This window comes from Ascaphus truei, chromosome 6 (genome assembly GCF_040206685.1).
Source record: "Ascaphus truei isolate aAscTru1 chromosome 6, aAscTru1.hap1, whole genome shotgun sequence".
NCBI classification, from domain to species: domain Eukaryota; kingdom Metazoa; phylum Chordata; class Amphibia; order Anura; family Ascaphidae; genus Ascaphus; species Ascaphus truei.
In genome coordinates, this window is record NC_134488.1 from 138,846,288 (window position 1) to 138,868,795 (window position 22,508).

Here is a 22,508-nt window from a genome sequence, read left to right on the forward strand (position 1 = left end):
TCCATCGCTGACGCAGGTAAACAGAGCGCACGCCACACACACTGACTAAAGGCCTACACACACCTACAGCATGGCAGAACTCAGAGCCTCACCAGACATCACGCAGGAGAGTGACCACTCAGACACAGAGATCGTTGCGCAACTGCAACAGGCGCAGGCAGATGTAAGGCCTAAACGGACAGTCACACTAACACAAAAGGCCTGCAAAAAATATGAGACTGACATTGAAGCGCACCGCGCTAAACTAGAGTTGGCCTGGGAAACAACCACACTTGGGATACGCAATGTCGCCGGCGCTGGCAATTATGTTCAACAGCTCGAGCAGGCGATAACTCAATTGAGTTAGTATAGTCTCACTTCACTTCTAGTGTGACCCTTGCCCCTCACTTCCTTTTCACCCTGGACTCTGAGTGAGAACCTCCCTGCTATTTGCCCCAGCAAGGCCTTTCTGTTTTTACACTGCCTTATCTTGATACACCGCACTTCAGACAGAGAAGCACTCTACCCACACTACATCTGCAAGTACCTTTCTTCCTGTGATTTACCCTCAATAAAACTAAGAAAGACAAAAGGACTTGTTGTGCTTTGGAAGAGGGAAGGCACAAGTTAAGCTAACTGGAATTATTCATACATCATACATGACCCTGGTTCCAGGATATATACAACAAAAGACAGGGGTGCCCAATGCTACATCAAATTGGCAAAACATATATGGTAATAAGTACAAAGTTCAAATACTACAATAATAATAATTACTTGGTTATTTAGTTAAACCCTTTGGCCAAAGCGCTATAAGCCTACATACCAAACGTCAAGGCATAACAAATAATGCAGGTCCTACACTACACTGTGAACCCATTTGCCACGCCCAGTAGCACTCTTTTTTGACATAAATATATATTCATGATGTGGTGGGTGTAGGAGTTTGAGTTAGTTGGGAATGTGTGTTAATCTATGTCTGACTGGTAGCAGTTGTCTGGAGGCTGGTGGCACCTCCCCCCAGAGCTCACTCCTCCCCCCAGAGCTCACTCCTCCCCCCAGAGCTCACTCCTCCTCCCAGAGCTCACTCCTCCTTCACCTTTTTAATTTGGGAGGTCTTTTCACGTTGCTGCAATTTGAATGCAAATGTAATCTAGCCCTTTTTTTGTCGTAATACACTTGTTTTTATGTAATTGTTTACACATGTTTGTGTTCTAATTATAATCAAGACGGAGAGGCTAAAATAGTACTCCGACCCCCCTTTTTCATTACACTCCTTGAGAAAACGCCCGAGTGGGCGTGAAACGCGCGGGAGGAGGATATTGTTTGTCCTTGGATCTGTATCTTTTATGTAGCCTAAATAAATAGTTCTGTTTACGTTTTTTGGCGGGCGAGTTCCGGATTTGCTTGGAGCGGCAGTGCTTCTGATCTTTTTTCCCTCTGACACGGTTCAGAAAAGACGCCACGGAGGGACGTTGGAGACTTTTTACGTTTCTGCATGGCCATGAGGAGAGGGCACGGTGAACCCTTGTGAGTATAACTGCATTACTACTCCACACCGGAAGAAATAGGACACGGGCGCATAGCGATACCGGCAGCGGACTACCGTGGATAACACATCCCTGTATTGATATACAGTCAGGTAAACTGCAGATCCTGACGAAGCAATCAGCGAAACGCGTAGAGTTGCAGTAGAGAACCTGAGATTGGAAGGACTGGCAAGCTTGGAGCTGATACCAGACACAGTCGGAACTTCCGCCCTTAGCTGTGACGTGGTAGCAGGAAGTGACACGACGGCAGTGACGCACGCGGAAGTACCCAGCAAGGAGCGAGTGAGACGCTGTGAAGCTGTTTGCACCGGTCCTCCAGTCACATCTGCGGTTCTCTCCCCCACCCGATTTATTTGGGAAAATGTGAGTTCATTATACTTGTGATGACATTGCATTATAACCAGTTCGAATGGTATGCACTATTGTGGTTTTTTCATTTTTTATTTCCATATCATACCTACCTATTGAGGGTTACCCTGGTATTTCGACTAAAGGGCTCCAGTCAGAGAGAGAAGGATCTCTGACATGCGATATTACACAGCGATTTTTGTGAGTTCTATTCATAAAGATTATTAAGAACATTAGCAGTGATTACACTGCACTATATATGTTTCATTTCTTTTACATATATCATGATTTTTCTTCTGCGCTCCTCCTCATCTCCAAGCAAAGAAAAAACTGCAGATCCACCCGGTCCTTCACCCTCTATACAGTATACCTCACACTAGTGCCATTCACTCTATACCTGGCTCCGTTATCAATTATATTACATTGGAATTGAACATTGACTATTTTCTTAGTACATTGCTGATAGTTCACAATGGTTTTGTTTAGCTTGAAACGACGTGTTTCTGTCTGGCGAGTTGATCCCTGGTGTGTTAGGCCTGGTGTCCCGTGGCAGGTATCACGTTCACTTGAATGGAGACCTTTGGGATTCCAGGATCCAGTCGATGACCGGTCAAGAGCAAAAATCCATTGCATATTATTCTCCTACTGACTGTAAATAGGCATTTGTAGTGTCCGTTTTTCCACTGCGGGAGACATACTGCACCATGGTTTGTTTTCCCATTTGCCTTGCGGAACAGACAGCTATTTGAAGCAACTTTTGGAAGTTTCAACAAAGTATCTTGATTGGGACTGGTTTTTGGATTACCACTGGGGTAGGTTTTCAGTCCATTTTGTGCCAGGGACATTGTTTGGTTTGTTGTTTATATACTTCATTCCTAAAGAGATTTTTATTGTGCACGATTTGCATTTCTACATTTATTTGTTACATTATTTATCCACATAGCACATTGTCTGCTTTGTAGGTAGAGTGTTTTATTGTATGTTGAAGCCCGTTAGTTAATTTTTAGGTGTATTAAAGTGACATGACATGCACCTGAAGTGTCTTGCTCATAGGTAATGGAGATGATATGCTCTAAGACACGTCTTTGTAGTTCACGTGTAGTCTTTGCCCACGGAACATAGGCCACAACTGCATGGGATTAAGTAAATCACATTACTGGTCTTGCAATGAATAAAACGCCTGATCTCGGAAAGCTTGGAATTTACAGGCTTTGCAATGTTTGCATTGCATTCAGATTATGGTGCGCGGAAAAGTAACAAACAGATTTAGGAATTGTTTCATTCAAATAAGCATTACTGTCTGCGCTATCCTATATCTAACAGGATTCCTGTGTGTGTCTCTGGTATAACTTACCTTCAGTTTCTGTTCAATCAGCCATTCATTCTCTCTTATCATTCTGAGACTATCCTCTTCCATCTTCTCCCTCAGCATCTTCTCATGCTGCTCATAACGTCTCTGCTCATCTTCCATGAGCTTCTCCAGACGTCCGTTATTCTCCTGCAGGATCTGTCTGTCCCTCTCTGCAGCCTCAGCCTGGGATCGCTGCTCTGGGGAGGGAGTTTAAATAAATATGGAACGTACTCTACATCACAAGCGGCACCTCTCCACATCCAGCGCTTTAACGCTACTCCGCCTCACCCAGCGCCTAACACTGCTCCCTGCATCTCCCCCACACCCAGCGCTCTTACACTGCTCCCTGCATCTCCCCCACACCCAGCGCTCTCACACTGCTCCCTGCATCTCCCCCACACCCAGCGCTCTTACACTGCTCCCTGCATCTCCCCCACACCCAGCGCTCTTACACTGCTCCCTGTATCTCCCCCACACCCAGCACTCTCACACTGCTCCCTGCATCTCCCCCACACCCAGCGCTCTCACACTGCTCCCTGCATCTCCCCCACACCCAGCGCTCTCACACTGCTCCCTGCATCTTCCCCACACCCAGCGCTCTCACACTGCTCCCTGCATCTCCCCCACACCCAGCGCTCTTACACTGCTCCCTGTATCTCCCCCACACCCAGCGCTCTCACACTGCTCCCTGTATCTCCCCCACACCCAGCACTCTTACACTGCTCCCTGCATCTCCCCCACACCCAGCCCTCCTACACTGCTCCCTGCATCTCCCCCACACCCAGCGCTCTCACACTGCTCCATGCATCTCCCACACACCAGCGCTCTCACACCTCCCTGCATCTCCCCCTCTCAGTGATTTGTGTTCCTGTTCTTACCTTCCATCTCCTTCTGGCTCTGTGTCAGTGCCTGATCTGCCTGCAGGATGGCCGCTTCCACACCTTCTTTGTCTTTAAGGAATTCCTGAAGAACCTCATAGCACTAACAGACAGAAATATGACTCAGACTAAACCCACCGGGAAGAAGTCCCTGCTCCCATTTCTCCTGGACCTCCCACCCGTTCCCCCTCCAAATGTCAAAGCATGGACCTCTCTTCTAGTCCTTCTCTTACTCTGAAAAATGTTCCCTCCTGGAGCTTTTTCATCTTTCCCTAAGTTTTATGATGTAGACCAGGGTCGGCCAACTCCAGTCCTCAACAGGTCAGGTTTTCAGGATATTCCTGCTTCAGAACAGGTGGCTCAGTCAGAATGGTGATATCCTTGATACCTGGTGGCTCCTGGGGGCGGGAGTTGGCCACCACTGACATACTGTAGATCTTGCAAAATGTTAGTAGCTCTATGTTATGCCCTTCTGGAGATGTGTCCTTCAAAACTGAACACAGTTCTCTAAGTGAGGTCTCCCCAATGATCCATATACAGGTAGTCCTCGTTATCCAACGTTTCACTTTACAACGAATGGCAAATCCAACGCTTTACAATGCAACCTTATGGGCCTTTTTCGACGCCGGAATGGATTATCCAACGCTCACCGCCACTGATTAACATGGGACTCACTATCCAACGCTACTTCCAGAACGAGTTCCGGTGGATAACCGAGGACTGCCTGTAGTGGCATCATCACCTCTCAACGGCTACTTTTTTTTTTTACTGTCCCTGATCTGCCTGGCAACACGTGACAGGAGATATGGGATTGGATAAGAAGAAAAACTAATAGAATCTGGAGACCAGCTGTCAGTCTGAGACAGAGATCGGTAGTCACAGTCTGAGAGACCGTACAAGCAGTCCAAGGAATCCAGAAGTTACCAAACTGGTTTAAAGAATCTGGTTATACTTCAGTCCAAGTTTCCACAGTGTTCCTGAACTAAATTGTATTAGTTCTGCAATCCTCTATGTATAGTAAGTGCATTACTTAGCACTCACTATTATCACTTAAATAGACCTACCACCCAATGTTTATTTTTTTTTCCCCTCCCCTTTTTTCCTCTCTCTTTCCTGGTGTGCCTAGGTCATTCTACACAGTGTAATCTGCTCGGCACTTGTGGGTCTTGCACCTTCTTGGCAGCAAAGATTAGGGAAAGCATTGTCAGTTTGTTTGACACCTTTTTATATATAGGGATACATTATATCCTATATATTGTATTTGTATCATTATACACAGGTGGTAATTGTATATTGTTTGTGCTTTTTGTTATATATATATTATATATATATATATATATAAATTGTTAAGTATGAAGTGTTTTTTTTAGGAGTGGGGGCCGCCGGGTTAAAGTTGCGCAGGCGTATAAATCACTGGCTAATAAATATATACACAGGTCTTGTTTAGTTTTATTCAAGGGGTCCAATTATGATGTAGTAAGGGGGGGGGGGTTGACGCTGGCCCCTCAATAGCACATCTGGAGTGTGGAATTAGTGGAGTTACGCCTGGACCAATAAATTTACCCCCCCTGGAGTGTCATCTACTAATGTACCTACTTTCTATTTTATACCATCGGTAATGTCACTAAATAGAGACATTAAAGAGCAACAGTCTCAGTACAGTTGCCTAAAGGTAATCCACTGGTCACAATGTTACCCGCTACCTGTGTCTCCCGCTACCTGTGTCTCCCCGCTACCTGTGCCTCCACGCTACCTGTGTCTCCCGCTACCTGTGTCTCCCCGCTACCTGTGTTTCCCTCTACCTGTGCCTCCCCGCTACCTGTGTCTCCCCGCTACCTGTGTCTCACCTCTACCTGTGTCTCACCTTTACCTGTGTATCCCACTACCTGTGCCTCCCCTCTACCTGTGCCTCCCCGCTACCTGTGTTCCCCGCTACCTGTGTCCCCCGCTACCTGTGTCTCCCCGCTACCTGTGTCTCCCCGCTACCTGTGCCTCCCCGCTACCTGTGCATCCCCGCTACCTGTGTCTCCCCGCTACCTGTGTCTCCCCACTACCTGTGTCTCCCCGCTACCTGTGTCTCCCCGCTACCTGTGTCTCCCCGCTACCTGTGCCTCCCCGCTACCTGTGTCTCCCACTACCTGTGCCTCCCCGCTACCTGTCGCCCCGCTACCCACACCTCCCCGCTTTTTGCGCCTCCCCGCTACCTGTGTCTACCGCTACCTGCGCCTCCCCGCTACCTGTGTCTCCCCGCTACCTGTGCCTCCCCGCTACCTGTGTCTCCCGCTACCTGTGCCTCCCCGCTACTTGCGCCTCCCCGCTACCTGTCTCCCCGCTACCCATGCCTCCCCGCTTTTTGTGCCTCCCCGCTACCTGTGTCTCCCGCTACCTGCACCTCCCCGCTACTTGTGCTTCCCTCTACCTGTGTCTCCCTGCTACCTGTCTCCCCGCTACCTGTGTCTCCCCGCTACCTGCGCATCCCCGCTACTTGTGCTTCCCTCTACCTGTGTCTCCCCGCTACCTGTGCCTCCCCGCTACCTGTGCCTCCCTGCTTCCTGTGCCTCCCCGCTACCTGTGCCTCCCCGCTACCTGTGCCTCCCCGCTACCTGTGCCTCCCTGCTTCCTGTGTCTCCCCGCTACCTGTGTCTCCCCGCTTCCTGTGTCTCCCCGCTACCTGTGCCTCCCCGCTACCCGTGTCTCCCTGCTACCTGTGCCTCCCCTCTACCTGTGCCTCCGCGCTACCTGTGCCTCCCCACTGCCTGTGTCTCCCCGTACTCCCCCTCCCCTCTTCTGTCTTTAATCTTACTATTTCTCCTTTGGTTTTCTCCCTTTGCTAATATACTGTGGAATTCTACATGAAGTTGCTACTGAAGAAGTGCTAACTACACCAGTACAGTACACCTAGACATGTACAAAATGAGACCGGTCTCAGTTTTAGACTCGTGCGTGAGGTGTATATTACAGTAAATATATCTATATATCTATATTTGAATGAAGCCTTCAATGTAGCTCCCAATAATGGACATTTAAAAGAAATGCCCTATGATTTGTGATGGGGTCAGTCATAGTAACCACAATAAATGAAACAGTCCTGTGACCTGTCCCCATGGTTTGGAGAAGGATATGATACCTTTATCCCTTTATCAGGGGTTGCAAAATATGCATCGACCATCGTCTGCTTGTCTTTCAGGAAGAGAGAGTGTCCTCCTGGCTCCAAATACACCCCGTCTCCAATCATTGTCTCCAGGGCCTCACTCTTATCCCAGATCAAAGCTTTGCACAAATTGGTTGATGCCTCATCATTACGTTGGGAAAATCCCTTCATTTTTTCACCTAGATCCCGCTGAGAAAAAGACAAACCAATTACACAAGGGCACACACAGAGAGAGCGAAGCCTAACTAGAGACATATATATCCGGGGAGCCTGCACACTGAGCAAGCAAACCAGTGTAAGAGAGAGAACGAGACTGTGGAATAGAGAGAATGTGACAGTGAAGAGGAGTGTGCGACAAAGAGAGATATGGGGAGTTAGAGACTAAAAGTAGTGTGGGACAAACAGCAGAGGAGACAATGAAATGGAGGCAGAAGTGGATCATGGGAGCAGACTGCACTGCACTTTGCTAAATTCCACTTTGTGGCACAAATGTGAAGAGATATTTTATTTAATTTTAAAATGTTTTATGCCTGAAGTCATAAAGTCATGCCGCTGACAGTAATGGCAGATATGGCTGATTCGGGCGCGAAGCAACGGATTGCTCTTCGATGACTTTGAGCATGACGTTTTTCTGAAACGATGAACCAATCTGCCCTTCAGTGTAACCTCTCTGCACTTTGCTGGGTGACATAGGATGTGACTCACTATGAGCTGGTCCTGGTATTCGTGTGTGTCATCCTTGAATGACCGGCCCATAAAGTGTCGCAAAGCCTCCTCCTCGCTCAGTTTGTGTATGTTCAGGAACTCATCCTGAGTCTCTGTGGGGAAGCTGTGCTCCCAGCATCTCATCTCCGCTTCGTACATGGACAGCGCCTCCTGCAGAGCCCGGGAATTCTCAATCAGTGCCAAAGCCAACACCATGTTCTCCAGACACGGGATAGTGCCGCTCCGTATTGCATCTATGTATGTGACAGCCAGGTGACAAAGACCTAGAACATGGGAGGGACAAGCTTCAGTATTTGTCTGTTATTATCTTGAATAATGGCAATTTCAAAAGCAGGAGTTATCATTTTGTTATCAGGGAAATTATATGACTTTTGGAGCAAAGGTTGAGGAGTCAAAGTTAGTTAGGTTTTATATGCTGCGATTTTCAGGGTTCTTCAAATCACACTCACCCCTTCCGTCTACAGTGTGTCCTCCCGGGAGGGTCTTAGGTTGGCTGTTCTTGTACACGTAGTCACAGAATGTGTGAGCTTGCTGCACAAACATGGGTTCCAGTTGTGATTCCTGGAGATTCTCCAGGTGCTTAAGGTCTTTTGCAGAGGTTGGTTGCACAAACACAAAACACTTATGGGAGTGAAAGTAGTGAAGTATACACTCCTGGGGAAGGTTGTGGTCTCGCTCACCATCAGCTGTGGAGGAAAACAAATGATATGAAATGATCAGATGATCATTAGAAAATTGAAGCACATAAATTCACAGGGAATACCCACATAATTGTAATTCCACCAATCTCCATCTCCCCAATATACCTTGTAATGCCACCACACAATCTCCCCAATATACCTTGTAACTCCACCACACGATCTCCCCAATATACCTTGTAACTCCACCAGCACCATCTCCCCAATATACCTTGTAATGCCACCACCACAATCTCCCCAATATACCTTGTAACTCCACCACACAATCCCCCCAATATACCTTGTAACTCCACCAGCACCATCTCCCCAATATACCTTGTAATGCCACCACCACAATCTCCCCAATATACCTTGTAATGCCACCACCACAATCTCCCCAATATACCTTGTAACTCCACCACCACCATCTCCCCAATATACCTTGTAACTCCACCACCTCCCATCTCCCAATATACCTTGTAACTCCACCACCCCATCTCCCCAATATACCTTGTAACTCCACCACCCCCCATCTCCCAATATACCTTGTATCACACCACCCCCATCTCCCAATATACCTTGTAACTCCATCACTACCAACTCCCCAATATACCTTGTAACTCCATCACTACCAACTCCCCAATATACCTTGTAACTCCACCACCCCCATCTCCCCAATATACCTTGTAACACACCACCACCATCTCCCCAATATACCTTGTAACTCCATCAATACCAACTCCCCAATATACCTTGTAACTCCACCACCCCCAACTCCCAATATACCTTGTAACTCCACCACCCCATCTCCCCAATATACCCTGTAACGCCACCACCACCATCTCCCCAATATACCTTGTAACTCCACCACCATCCCCCCAATATACCTTGTAACACACCACCCCATCTCCCCAATATACCTTGTAACACACCACCACCATCTCCCCAATATACCTTGTAACTCCATCACTACCATCTCCCCAATATAACTTGTAACACACCACCCCATCTCCCCAATATACCTTGTAACTCCACCCCCCCCAACTCCCAATATACCTTGTAACTCCACCACCCCCATCTCCCAATATACTTTGTAACTCCACCACCCCCATCTCCCCAATATACCTTGTAACTCCACCACCCCCATCTCCCAATATACCTTGTAACACACCACCCCATCTCCCCAATATACCTTGTAACTCCACCACCCCCATCTCCCCAATATACCTTGTAACACACCACCACCATCTCCCCAATATACCTTGTAACTCCATAACTACCATCTCCCCAATATACCTTGTTACTCCACCACCCCCAACTCCCAATATACCTTGTAACTCCACCACCCCCATCTCCCAATATACTTTGTAACTCCACCACCCCCCATCTCCCCAATATACCTTGTAACTCCACCACCCCCCATCTCCCAATATACCTTGTAACACACCATCCCATCTCCCCAATATACCTTGTAACACACCACCCCCATCTCCCCAATATACCTTGTAACACACCACCCCCATCTCCCCAATATACCTTGTAACACACCACCTCCATCTCCCCAATATACCTTGTAACTCCACCCCCCATCTCCCCAATATACCTTGTAACACACCACCACCATCTCCCCAATATACCTTGTAACTCCACCACCCCATCTCCCCAATATACCTTGTAACACACCACCCCCATCTCCCCAATATACCTTGTAACTCCACCACCCCCATCTCCCCAATATACCTTGTAATTCCACCACCCCCATCTCCCCAATATACCTTGTAACTCCACCACCCCCATCTTCCCAATTTACCTTGTAACTCCACCACCCCCATTTCCCCAATATACCTTGTAACTCCACCACCCCATCTCCCCAATATACCTTGTAACTCCACCACCCATCTCCCAATATACTTTGTAACTCCACCACCCCCATCTCCCCAATATACCTTGTAACTCCACCACCCCATCTCCCCAATATACCTTGTAACTCCACCACCCCCATATACCTTGTAACTCCACCACCCCATCTCCCCAATATACCTTGTAACTCCACCACCCCATCTCCCCAATATACCTTGTAACACACCACCCCATCTCCCCAATATACCTTGTAACACACCACCCCCCATCTCCCCAATATACCTTGTAACTCCACCACCCCATCTCCCCAATATACCTTGTAACTCCACCACCCCATCTCCCCAATATACCTTGTAACACACCACCCCATCTCCCCAATATACCTTGTAATACACCACCCCATCTCCCCAATATACCTTGTAACACACCACCCCATCTCCCCAATATACCTTGTAACTCCACCACCCCCATCTCCCAATATACCTTGTAACTCCACCCCCCCATCTCCCAATATACCTTGTATCACACCACCCCATCTCCCCAATATACCTTGTAACACACCACCATCTCCCCAATATACCTTGTAACTCCACCACCCCCATCTCCCAATATACCTTGTAACTCCACCCCCCCATCTCCCAATATACCTTGTATCACACCACCCCATCTCCCAATATACCTTGTAACTCCACCACCCCCATCTCCCCAATATACCTTGTAACACACCACCCCCATCTCCCAATAAACCTTGTAACACACCACCCCCATCTCCCCAATATACCTTGTAACTCCACCACCCCCATCTCCCCAATATACCTTGTAACTCCACCACCCCATCTCCCAATATACCTTGTATCACACCACCCCCATCTCCCCAATATACCTTGTAACACACCACCATCTCCCCAATATACCTTGTAACTCCACCACCCCCCATCTCCCCAATATACCTTGTAACTCCACCATCTCCCCAATATACCTTGTAACTCCACCACCCCATCTCCCCAATATACCTTGTAACTCCACCACCGCAACTCCCCAATATACCTTGTAACACACCACCCCCATCTCCCCAATATACCTTGTAACACACCACCATCTCCCCAATATACCTTGTAACTCCACCACCCCATCTCCCCAATATACCTTGTAACACACCATCCCCATCTCCCCAATATACCTTGTAACACACCATCCCCATCTCCCCAATATACCTTGTAACACACCATCCCCATCTCCCCAATATACCTTGTAACTCCACCAACCCCCATCTCCCCAATATACCTTGTAACACACCACCCTCATCTCCCCAATATACCTTGTAACTCCATGTCACGGTAGCTTATGACAAGATATAATGAACACCAAATATCTGGGTTGAACTGAACGAGGCTTAGATATAATAAAATATAATTTATTCCTTGAAAAAGGTGAACACAGCAATATAGTACAATTAACAGGCAAGAAGGTAACACTTACTTAGGGTTGGGGGATGGAGAAGTATCCACTAGCAATTCTCCAGCAGTCCAGTGACATTCAAGATGGTATCAGAAGCACAACTCCAGCACAACTAAAAACTGTAGGGTTGACACAGTTTATATACCTGTGCAACCCTATTCTTAACATTGAACACAGCCTATTGGTGAACAATTAACTGTATCCACTCTCTAATGTGGAGACACAGACTAACAGACTAACTCATGCCCTCAGGCAACAATCAGACTGGCAGAGTTTTTTGATTGACTAATACTTAATCCCTAGACATTGGGTAACAATCAAGGCAGTTACTTTTTGATCACCGTGCTTAGGCTACTCAGTCGTCTGCCCTTCATGACCTATTAGCCTAGCAAATGGCGTCTGCATTTTCAGAACAGATCCAAAATAAAATACATATACACTTTAATACCTACACATATTAATAAGTTCCATTCTGGTGGGCTCAGTGGGTCGACCTTTGCCAGTTTTTAATGCCTACAGTGACTCCACATATTGGCCAAATATGAACTCTCTGCGACCTCCAGAACTGGAGATACAGAAATGCACTTTAAAACATTAAAATACATGCTTATAATGAAACATGGGAACAGGGGAACATAGATTTTCAAGGTACAACAAGGTGCAAACCACATCCCTGGACCGCAATCCAGTTAACCCCATGTCTCTCTGGTTAGGTCAGGGGATGGCCATATGGGGTGCAACCCCTTTAATACCGGGCCACCCCCTTTCTCCCTCTACACTCCACCACCCCATCTCCCCAATATACCTTGTAACTCCACCACCCCCATTTCTCCAATATACCTTGTAACTCCACCACCCCCATCTCTCCAATATACCTTGTACCACTCCCATCTCCCCAATATACCTTGTAACTCCACCCCCCCCATCTCTCCAATATACCTTGTACCCCCCCCCCCCCCCATCTCCCCAATGTGTTGTTACTTGTGTTACTTCTATCCCCATTGTTTTAAATGGTAAGTTCATTGAATCCGGGCCGTCTGCTATTGTATCCAAGTCAGGAACTGTATTTCATACAACAATTAAGGCCACGCGTATAGGGCTGCGACCAGCGACGCGACGGAACGGGTGATGTCGCCGCTAGTGAAAGTTATAGTTCGCTTTGCGGCGGCGTCGCGGGCTTCCGGGCATTTGATTTGTTTATGGGCTGTCACATGAGGCGACAGCCCTCGAAAAATCAAATATTCCCGGCTTCCAAAGTCGCGTCACGACGTCGCTCCGTCGTATTGCCGCCGTCGCGAGCACTATAAGCGCACGCGGTGGCAATGTATTTGTTTTTGGGCGGCGTCGCCGTCGCTTGTCGCGGGCACTATACGCACGGACTAATGACTGCCTTAGTAATGGTCTTGCATCTAGTGCTGTAATTGTATTGCAGAGATAGGATGTGAGCTCTCATCCCTATTTGTTTTATACGTTACAGTATATATTGGGCCATATTTACTAAGCAGTGCTACTTACGCCATACAGTAGGAAACCAACCATCCAGCACAGCTCAGTAAATACGGACCATTTCATGGGTGGAAGTGTCTCTCTGAGCATGGAAGGTGTCTTATGAAGTAACAACACTTAGCAAGTATGTCGCTTTGTGTCTCATTCACTTGAATAAGAGTTGTACTTCTTAAATTATAATCTCTGTAAACTCCTACCTACATGATTAGTACATAAATAAATAAATATATATATATATATATATACAATTGAACCAGTAGGCACTCAACTGGCAAAATAGGGTAGGTGCATGTTTGTAGACATCAGTAGGGAACCAGTGTAACCCCGAAGGGGAAACAAAAAACAGCACTCAGAGTAATGCAAAAATCTTGTAATAAGACAAAAATATCCAAGCACAAAAATCCTGGATTTTTGTATTGTTGCACATTTAGTTGAATGGGGGTGGGGAGGGGGGAATGGAGGAGGGATTAAAAACACTCACAAAGTAGATGTGAACAACAAGCAATTTGTGATAAAAATCACCACCGAGGCAGGCACCGTCCCGTGTCACGTCGGCAGTCCAACAGGAAATCATCAAACGATTCACCAGATAGCGTTCATCCTCTGATCGATCAATAAAAGTCCTCCACGCAATGTGGCATTAGAGTAGGGCCTTAATAAAACCCCATACACGCTCCGGCCGTAAAGTGTGCATGTAACGTGATGACGTAATGTCGTGGAATACGTCCCTGACGCGTTTCGTCACAATACTGCAACTTTGATAAGATGGGGATGATACATTATGTTTCAACCTTAGGAATTCGCTAGTGGGGATGAAACGTAATGAAACGCGTAGGAGTGGGAGTGCTAGGCAGGACCCCTGGATGATTCTCCCCAGGAGTACACGTGCAGAACACTCTTGTTTGCTCTTTTTGCAAGTACATCACCTAGCAGCATTCTAACAGCAAGCCAGCTCATGGACTTTGCACAATATTGAAGACCATATGCATTAGGCTGTGCTTATTGATACACACCCTATGAGGTTAGCTGCCTACTCAGTGATACTTTGTAATTCATGCATGCCTGAGAGACTTATTGAGCAACAATTCACTCAATACTTTGGGAGTTGCTTTAATTTTCTCCTCACAGGCCCCACTAGCGCTGGTGCTCAAAGCATGTGTGGCGGGTGTCCTGTGTCTGCTCGCGCGCGGGGGGAAGTGGGGAGGGTGGGGGGCGGCATTGCCGAATATACTTTTTTTATTTACCTAAGCGCATCGCGTGAGCGGGGACTTGCATATATATATATGCAAGTCACCTCGCCAAGCACCGCGCTCAGTGCTAGCGGGGCTGCAGCCTTACTCTCTGAGTACTGCTTTGCAGTATTATGTGATAGGCAGCTGCTTTTTTCCTATGTGCTGAGTTTGATGTATTTCTACTCTAGCATTTGGATAGTGTTCCTTGTATTGCATATACTTGTGCTTTATATGTCCTTATGGCCAGCTACTTTATTTTTCTGTGGATCTAGATGATTTTGTATTTGTTATTCTATAGGACTGGTGACTCTTGTGCTAGTTCACCCTCCTTATACATTAGTGTTTTCGGCAGTGCCCGTGTCAGGGGTCCATGCCATATTTTAATTATTCTGCACTGTTTCTTTTTAATGTTTATGTGTCAGCTCAATAAATTGTAATTTGTCATTGTTGGTACATCTGAGTGCTCTCAACGGGTTTCTTTCTTCTTGTGTTGTTCTATTATCATTGGCTCGTGAGCACCACCGGACATGGTAATTATACCATTATATGCCTGCTTATAGTGACCGTTTAAATTAATAGAGTGGATAATATATATATACATATATTATATATACACACATACACACATATATACATACACACATACAGGTACATACACACATATATATGCAGAGTGTATGTGCATTTTTACACATACACTGTTTGTTCTATTTCACAGCATACTCCTGTGGCTCCTAATTATCTTGGTCTCTATTATATAACAATAGTGCAGCCTCTCATGCGTGCTCTGTTAATTTTCACACTAGCCTGTGCATTGTAACAAGATAACACTCTACAAAACTGAATATAATATTCTCTGTTTCTATATTTCTGCCAGACCTGATGAAGAACCCTCAGAGGTTCGAAAGCTTGTAACAAATCAACTACTTGTTGGTCCAATAAAAAATGCTCTACATATTTCTCAATCCCGTGTTATTTTACCACATGGAAGAGGCGACCAGCACAGCTACCCACCGTTCTTTTTCAGGCTATTCATTAGATACTCGTCCTCAGTCACTGCGTTCCCATCCAGCTCCAGTATCAGAGTGAAGTCCCGAACGCACCATATGAAGGATGGAAAGAACCTCTTGAACTCCGACGTCTCGTTCTCCTCCCTTGCAGCCCCTTTGGAGGATGTCACCTTAATCCGCTCAGAAATCTCCGTCACATAACTGAGAGAGGCTAAGGATGGGGGTGACGGGGGGATAACTGAATGAGCACACACATTCTCAGGGTCATCAATACCAGAGAGAGATCTGCAGAGCATCGCTCCGACTAAGGAGGTGAACTCCTTTATTGGAAGAGAGACTTGCAGAGACTTGTTCAGACTAGGGGGGGGGGGGGGTGAGTCTCTGTAACCCCCGTACTGCTAGAAAAATGAACTGAGCATCATTCACATCTAGCGACCCCTTTACAGCAGCAATCCAAGTGGAGCGGTTATTTTTTGCGCTTTTTATAAATTTACACAGGATTGGGGCTGAACCCCATTAATATCAGGTCTGGAGACCCCCTGCTTTCCATGATACTTACCTTCATATGGGGTGGCGGTATCTTGGGGCTGTTTAATGGTCCTGTCACGCGGACCAATAAGAAGACACGGTGGATGACATCACAGCTTCCTATTGGTTTGTGGGAAACGGGAGCTATGAAAAGCGGCCATTATGAGAACCGCAGCTAACCCAGCCCGGGCTGCTACCGGTGCCCCCTTCAGAGGTTTCTTGGGAAACGGGGTCTGAAAATTAGCTGAAATCAATGGAGGGCGACACCCCGCTTCCATCCTATTAAAAACAATAGAAAATGGCCACTTGGATTCCTGCCGGAAACAATAACAACATACTGTATCGCTGGAAGAGACAGTACTCTATTAACCACTTCTTTTCCAGACATATCTACAGAGCATTACTTATTCTGTTACTATAAAGGATACTGCAGCTGCTCCATGGCTTGCTGGTCAATAGTCCCCACACTGTTATACACCAGGGTGCTGCTCAGCAGAACAGCCAGAGAGAAGATCCAGGCGTCGTTCTCACTGTCTCCCTGAGACAGATAGAAAGAGAATCAGTGTCACATTGAGCATATTTTGCATTATTGCATTGGGTTCTTCTCATACGATTCTCTTCTGGAACCTGATTAAAATGAAAGTAGGTTTCCGGAGGCCGCCACGCAGAGCTGAGGAAATAATCTTTATAACAACTAATCAAACTAAAACATTGACTAAACCTGATAGATTGCCGTCTCAGGCAGGAGTAGATTATAAACCGAACACAGCAATCAACTGAAATATACTTCTCGTCCCTCCTCCGGATGGTCCCTGGAATCCTACCCCCCGGCTAGGGCCCAAGGGTCTATCCTAGGTCTTCCCCCTCTCCTTGGTGGAGTAGGAGGTAGTAGTCCCACTCCCCTGCGGGAGGGGATGGAAGGTAGTCAGAGCCCTGAATCCACACTCCCAGCACTCACTAAATGTGGCTGTGCAGCTCCCTTTGTACACAGGAGGAGGGTCCAAGGTCTGAGCCCCTGATTGGACAGTACACAGACCTTACCCTGCCCCCCCCCCCCCCTGAAGGAAGCTGTTTACTGCAGGGGAAACCCCGGATTAACTCTAACACTGCCTGTGCTGGTACCAGGGCTTATGTGTTAGGCAGGGCAAATTAGTAGCCAAAAAGAATACATGGCTACATTTATAACAACTAATCAAACTAAAACATTCTATACACCGATAGATGCAAATACCTAGTGTCTGTCCTCTGGCCATCATAATCCTAGATGTATAATAAATATCCCACAGGGCCAGTTTTTGAGAGTAAGGAGGAATTGCTTTCAGAAACATGTTTTTGAGGAACAAGCTACAGTATAGACCTGAAACATGAATTCCTAGAAAAGGGGATATAGAGTAATCCCTGAACTTGGCAAAAAACACAGAGAGAGAGAGATGGGCTCATTAACGCTAGTCACACCCCCTGCCTGTGATTGGCCCATTTGTCACCTTGTTCTGATTGGCGCTCCTTCATGAATATTAATTTTATATCATTATTCAACGAACAGGAGAGGTAAATTATGAGGAAGCCCAGCCAAGGTCACGACGTGGCAAACAAATATACCATACACTGGGGGGGGGGGGGGAAACCCGCTCAGGTCAAGGGTAAACAGGAGGGTGCACTAGGGATTTAAATATTTAGAACAGGGAAAAGGGTAACCAGAGCCGGAGGGTCACTTCTAAGAGGGAGAGCAGGCTGTGGTAAAAAAGGCCCCGATTACCTGCACTCGCTAGTAATACTGGAACTCAGGCTGTGGGCCAAGGCGTAGAGAGAGTCTGTATATTTACCTCATAGTTATGTAAGTGACCGCGAATAAGAATTAGTCCCAGATACGTATTGAACGGGCTGTGAGATTGTGAATAGTGTTCTAATACTTTAATGGGGTCCTATGGACTAATAAATAAAATATAGGGGCACAACAAAACAAAATAGCATCACAGTAATATTTATAGAGAGCTTAGTATCTGTTAGTTCTGGTTATAGCACCTAGGTGGTTATAGCACCTAGGTGAGGTGCTATCAGTAGGTAAGTCTCTCATTGCTTGTGCAGGTGTCTGAAAATGACATTAGTATGATCCCACCGTACCGAGTGTCTCCGGGATAGAGGTGGGGTAGGCAGCCGGAAGTTGTTGGTCGGTATGCGATAAAGATCACCGTTATCTGGCTATGCCTCAGGGACTGCTAGTGTTAATAGTAACAGTAATAGCAGCCACTAGCAATCAATAGTTATAGTCAAATGTGGCAATGAAACTGACCACAGCGGTGCTAAAGGCTGGTAGGTACCTAGGTGCACATGTGGTCGTACCATGGTGTTGGCCACGATAAATGCTGATGAGAGAGGCTGGAGCAGCAGCGAGTGGTTAGCGTGGCTTGCTGCCAGTGAGCCAGCGGGGACCTGTGAGTGCCGGCAGCTCCAGGATTTTAATGGCGTGTTCTCAGAGCTTCTGGGAAAACGAACACATCCTTATTACAGCTGGAGTAAAACCTATAATCCACATCTTATCCACTTCCAGCATGTAAAAGGGGTCGTCAACGTCAGAAAAAAGAGAACATGCTTAAATTGTGGGTGACTAAAAACTAGACAGGGGTTGGTGTGGCCGAAATGTTTCGCTACCTAAGCCTAACACCTGACTAATTGATAGGCCCTTTTGAAATTGTTGAGGAGCAGGAGAGGGAAATTATGAGGTGGACAAGCCAATCAGAAAAAAGTGTCTCTGGTCATTTACTTATTAGCAAACAGGTCTGGTTTGGCCTGAAGCAGGATGGTACAGTACAGATTTTCCTCAACAGTGATAGCAGCAAAACAAAAACACGTTAGATCATTTTAAGGTGTTGTCTGTAACTGCAAGATATTTGTACCGCACTTTTATTTTTATTTTTTTCAAAATATTTTTATTAGGCAGATATAAAATATACATACAGGGGTCATTATACACAGCCTAATACAGAAACATTTTTATATTTTTTGGGGGGGAGAAGAGTGGCAAAACCTGTTGCCAAAATGCAGTGGCCTTCCGAAAAAGGAGAGGCCAGGGAAATAGGAAGAGGGGGGAGATAGAGGAGAAGGGGGGGTGTCGACCCTGGTCACCAAGTGTCCACCATGGGCGGGTTCTTACTAAGCACTGATTGTCACAGGCTTCCTTTTCCTGGCGTTCTATCTTCTGGGCTATGCCGTGGCGAATTAGACTCGTTCTATAAAGTTATCCATGGTTCCCAGAGTCTATAGAGAGCTGTTGTGTTTTGCTTAAGGAGCGCAGTTAGTTTTTCCATAAGCATCACCTCGTTTATTCTTTTTTTTAGCATTCCTTTGGAGGGGGAGCTACTTTCTTCCGGGAGGCCGCTACCTCACACCTCGCCGCTGGGAGAATAAAGAAGATTAATTTCCTTACTGGGCGGTCAATTTCTTTCATTGGCCTAGCCAGTAGGAAGGTCAGTGGATCAATAGGTAAATCGAGGTTGGTAACCTCTTTTAATAAAATTTGAACCCTGTCCCAATATTTCTTAATTTCTGGACATGACCACCAGATGTGGACCATGTCCCCCTTTGTCCACAGCCCCTCCAACAGAGATCAGATGCCAGAGGATAGATTTGCTTTAGTCTCACTGGGGTGAGATACCAGTAAAACAGTATTTTATAAATATTTTCTTTGGTTGTGGTGCAAATGGAAGTTCCTGAGGCTGCTTCCCAAATATCGTCCCAATCCTCTCTGTTGATATTTATATTCAGGTCCACGGCCCATTTCAGCATATAGTCATGAGTTGGAGGGTCCGCTGATGTCTCCAATTCAGTGTAGATTTTTGATATTAGTCCTTTTTGGTGAGAACTTTGCATAGTCTCTCGAGCTTAGTGAGAGAGGGAAATTCTGGATTTGGGGATATTGTATAGGTGAAATGTCTAATTTGTAGGTATCTGAATGTTTCCAAATGTGGTATATCATATTTAGCACGTACATTTTGGTAGCTCAAGATTTTCCCTAGGCTCAGAATGTCTCCGATCATCTTGATCCCCTTCAATTTAAATTGATCATATAATTTAGTCGCACATCCGGGAGGAAATGTAGGATTATTAAAGATTGGCGTGAGTTGCGAGCTGGTGGAAGCAAGTCCGAATCTAGTCTTAGCTTTCCACCAGACCGCCCATGTGTGTTTCATCACCCCCAGCTTAAATATGTGCAGGTGCATATCTCCTCTATCCAAGGCATGCTGGCAGAGGAGGCATTTTAGCATATTGCGATTCTATTTCGAGCCAGCATCGCTGGTCTGGGTCTGCGTTCCACATGGCCGCTTGTTTTAGTTGGGCTGCCTGATAATATTTAGAAATATCTGGGACACCCATACCCCCCCTTGCTCTTGATGCCATCAGTACCGATCTTGCGACTCTGGGTCTTTTGCCCCGCCAAATAAAATTAAAGTCTATTTGGGATGTTTTCTAGTTCAGAACCAGGAACGTGGACTGGAAGTGTTTGAAAGAAATATAGTAATCTAGGGAGTATATTCATTTCAATCGAGATCATTCTTCCAATCCAAGAAATCTGGTAACCTTCCCATTTATCCAGGTCTTTTTTTATTTTTTTTCAAACAGGGCTGGGTAATTGTGTTGATATAAAGATTGGTAGTTCTTTGATACATTTACTCCCAAATATTTGATGTACGAAGAACTCCATCTATAACTGAAATTCAGTTTGAGCTGTTTCGCTTCTGGTTCTGAGAGGCTTAGATTGAGGGCTTCAGATTTATCGCTATTTATTTTGTATCCAGATATTTTGCCAAAATCTCCTGGTTCCCTTTGAAGGTTAGGAAGGGAAGTTTGGGGTCTGGATAGGGTCAGGATAATATCGTCGGCAAATAGGGAAATTTTGTAATTTGTTTTTCCAATTTCTATGCCGTGGATGTTTATGTTATTTCGTATTTTGGACGCTAGAGGTTCAATAGTGAGAGCAAAGAGGAGGGGGGATTAGGGGCAACCCTGTCTCGTTCCGTTTTTGATTTGGAACCTTTCAGTGTTCCCTCCAGGTAGTCTAACAAGGGCCGACGGGTTTTGGTAGAGCGCCCGCACACCTTCTAGATAAGAATCTTTAAAGTCGGATTTCTTCATAGTATTATCGAGAAATAGCCAATCAATTCTATCAAATGCCTTCTCAGCATCTTGACTCAGTAGCATTGCCGTGGTGCCTGTGAGGTGCACATGATCAGTTATCTTACGAGTATTGTCCGATGCTTGACGCCCCGAGACAAACCCAACTTGGTCCAGGTTTATTAATCTGGGTAAAATTGGGTCTAGTCTATTTGCTAGGATCTTGCTGTACAATTTAAGATCATTATTCAGGAGGGAAATTGGCCTATAGCTACCACATTGAGTTGGGTCTTTCCCTTCCTTATGTATAATAGCAATGTTTGCTAGTGACATTGACGATGGGATCGGGTTTCCCTCCATGAATGAATTAAACAAATTCAGTAGGTGAGTGGACAATATTGGTAAGAATTTCTTGTAATAGACATTGGAGAAGCCGTCTGAGCCCGGGGCTTTAGAGGTTTTTAGTGTTTTCACCACTGCAGACAATTCTGCCTTCGAGATTTTGGCATTGAGTAAGGAGTTCTCTTCCTCTGTCAATGAAGGCAGATTGCAATCCTCGAGGTAATTTGTGATTGCCTCCAACCCAGTTGGCTCGGATGTGTCACTCCGGGTCCTCAGGTTATACAATTTAGTGTAAAATGTAGTCAATTCTTCTGCTATTTTTTTTCCGTTGTATAGTATGTCACCAGACTTACTCTTGATCGCTGTTATTTGGGATCTTTTCTGCACTCCTCTTAACTTGCTTTCAAGAAGTTTGTCGGCCTTGTTGCCCTTATCATAGTATTTTTGGTTGGTCCATTTAAGAGCTTTTTCTACATTCTCCGATTGGATTTGCTTAAGCTCGTTTCTATTGGTGGTCAATAGTTTATATATATATTTTGAACGGTTGGTTTTGCGTTGTTTCTCCAGTTCGAGAATTTTGTCTGTTAATGTTTTTATCATTTTTACTTTGATTTTCTTTTTGTGGGAGGCGATTGAGATGACCTTGCCTCTAATTGCTGCCTTATAGGCTCCTCACAAGGATTGCTGGGGATGAGACCGATCCGAAATTGATATTAAAATAGTCTTTGGGTGCTCTTTTAATTTCTCTTTCCACTTCCACATTGTTTAATAGGGAGTCATTTAATTTCCAATTATAAGTGGTC

At 45.9% G+C, this 22,508-nt stretch overlaps 1 protein-coding gene across 1 annotated transcript in view; it reads right to left on the minus strand.

Annotated features, from left to right (window-relative positions):
* The window catches only part of LOC142497982 (guanylate-binding protein 7-like), a 48,057-nt gene that overhangs the window by 3,963 nt on the left and 21,586 nt on the right, over nt 1–22,508 (minus strand). Inside the window, exons 4-10 of the mRNA XM_075606479.1 lie at nt 16,683–16,792; nt 15,731–15,927; nt 8,433–8,669; nt 7,963–8,246; nt 7,234–7,446; nt 4,107–4,209; nt 3,232–3,425 (exon numbers count right to left, since the gene is read on the minus strand). Of these exons, the coding sequence (XP_075462594.1) occupies nt 3,232–3,425; nt 4,107–4,209; nt 7,234–7,446; nt 7,963–8,246; nt 8,433–8,669; nt 15,731–15,927; nt 16,683–16,792 (1,338 nt within the window). The remainder of the gene's footprint in view (nt 1–3,231; nt 3,426–4,106; nt 4,210–7,233; nt 7,447–7,962; nt 8,247–8,432; nt 8,670–15,730; nt 15,928–16,682; nt 16,793–22,508) is intronic.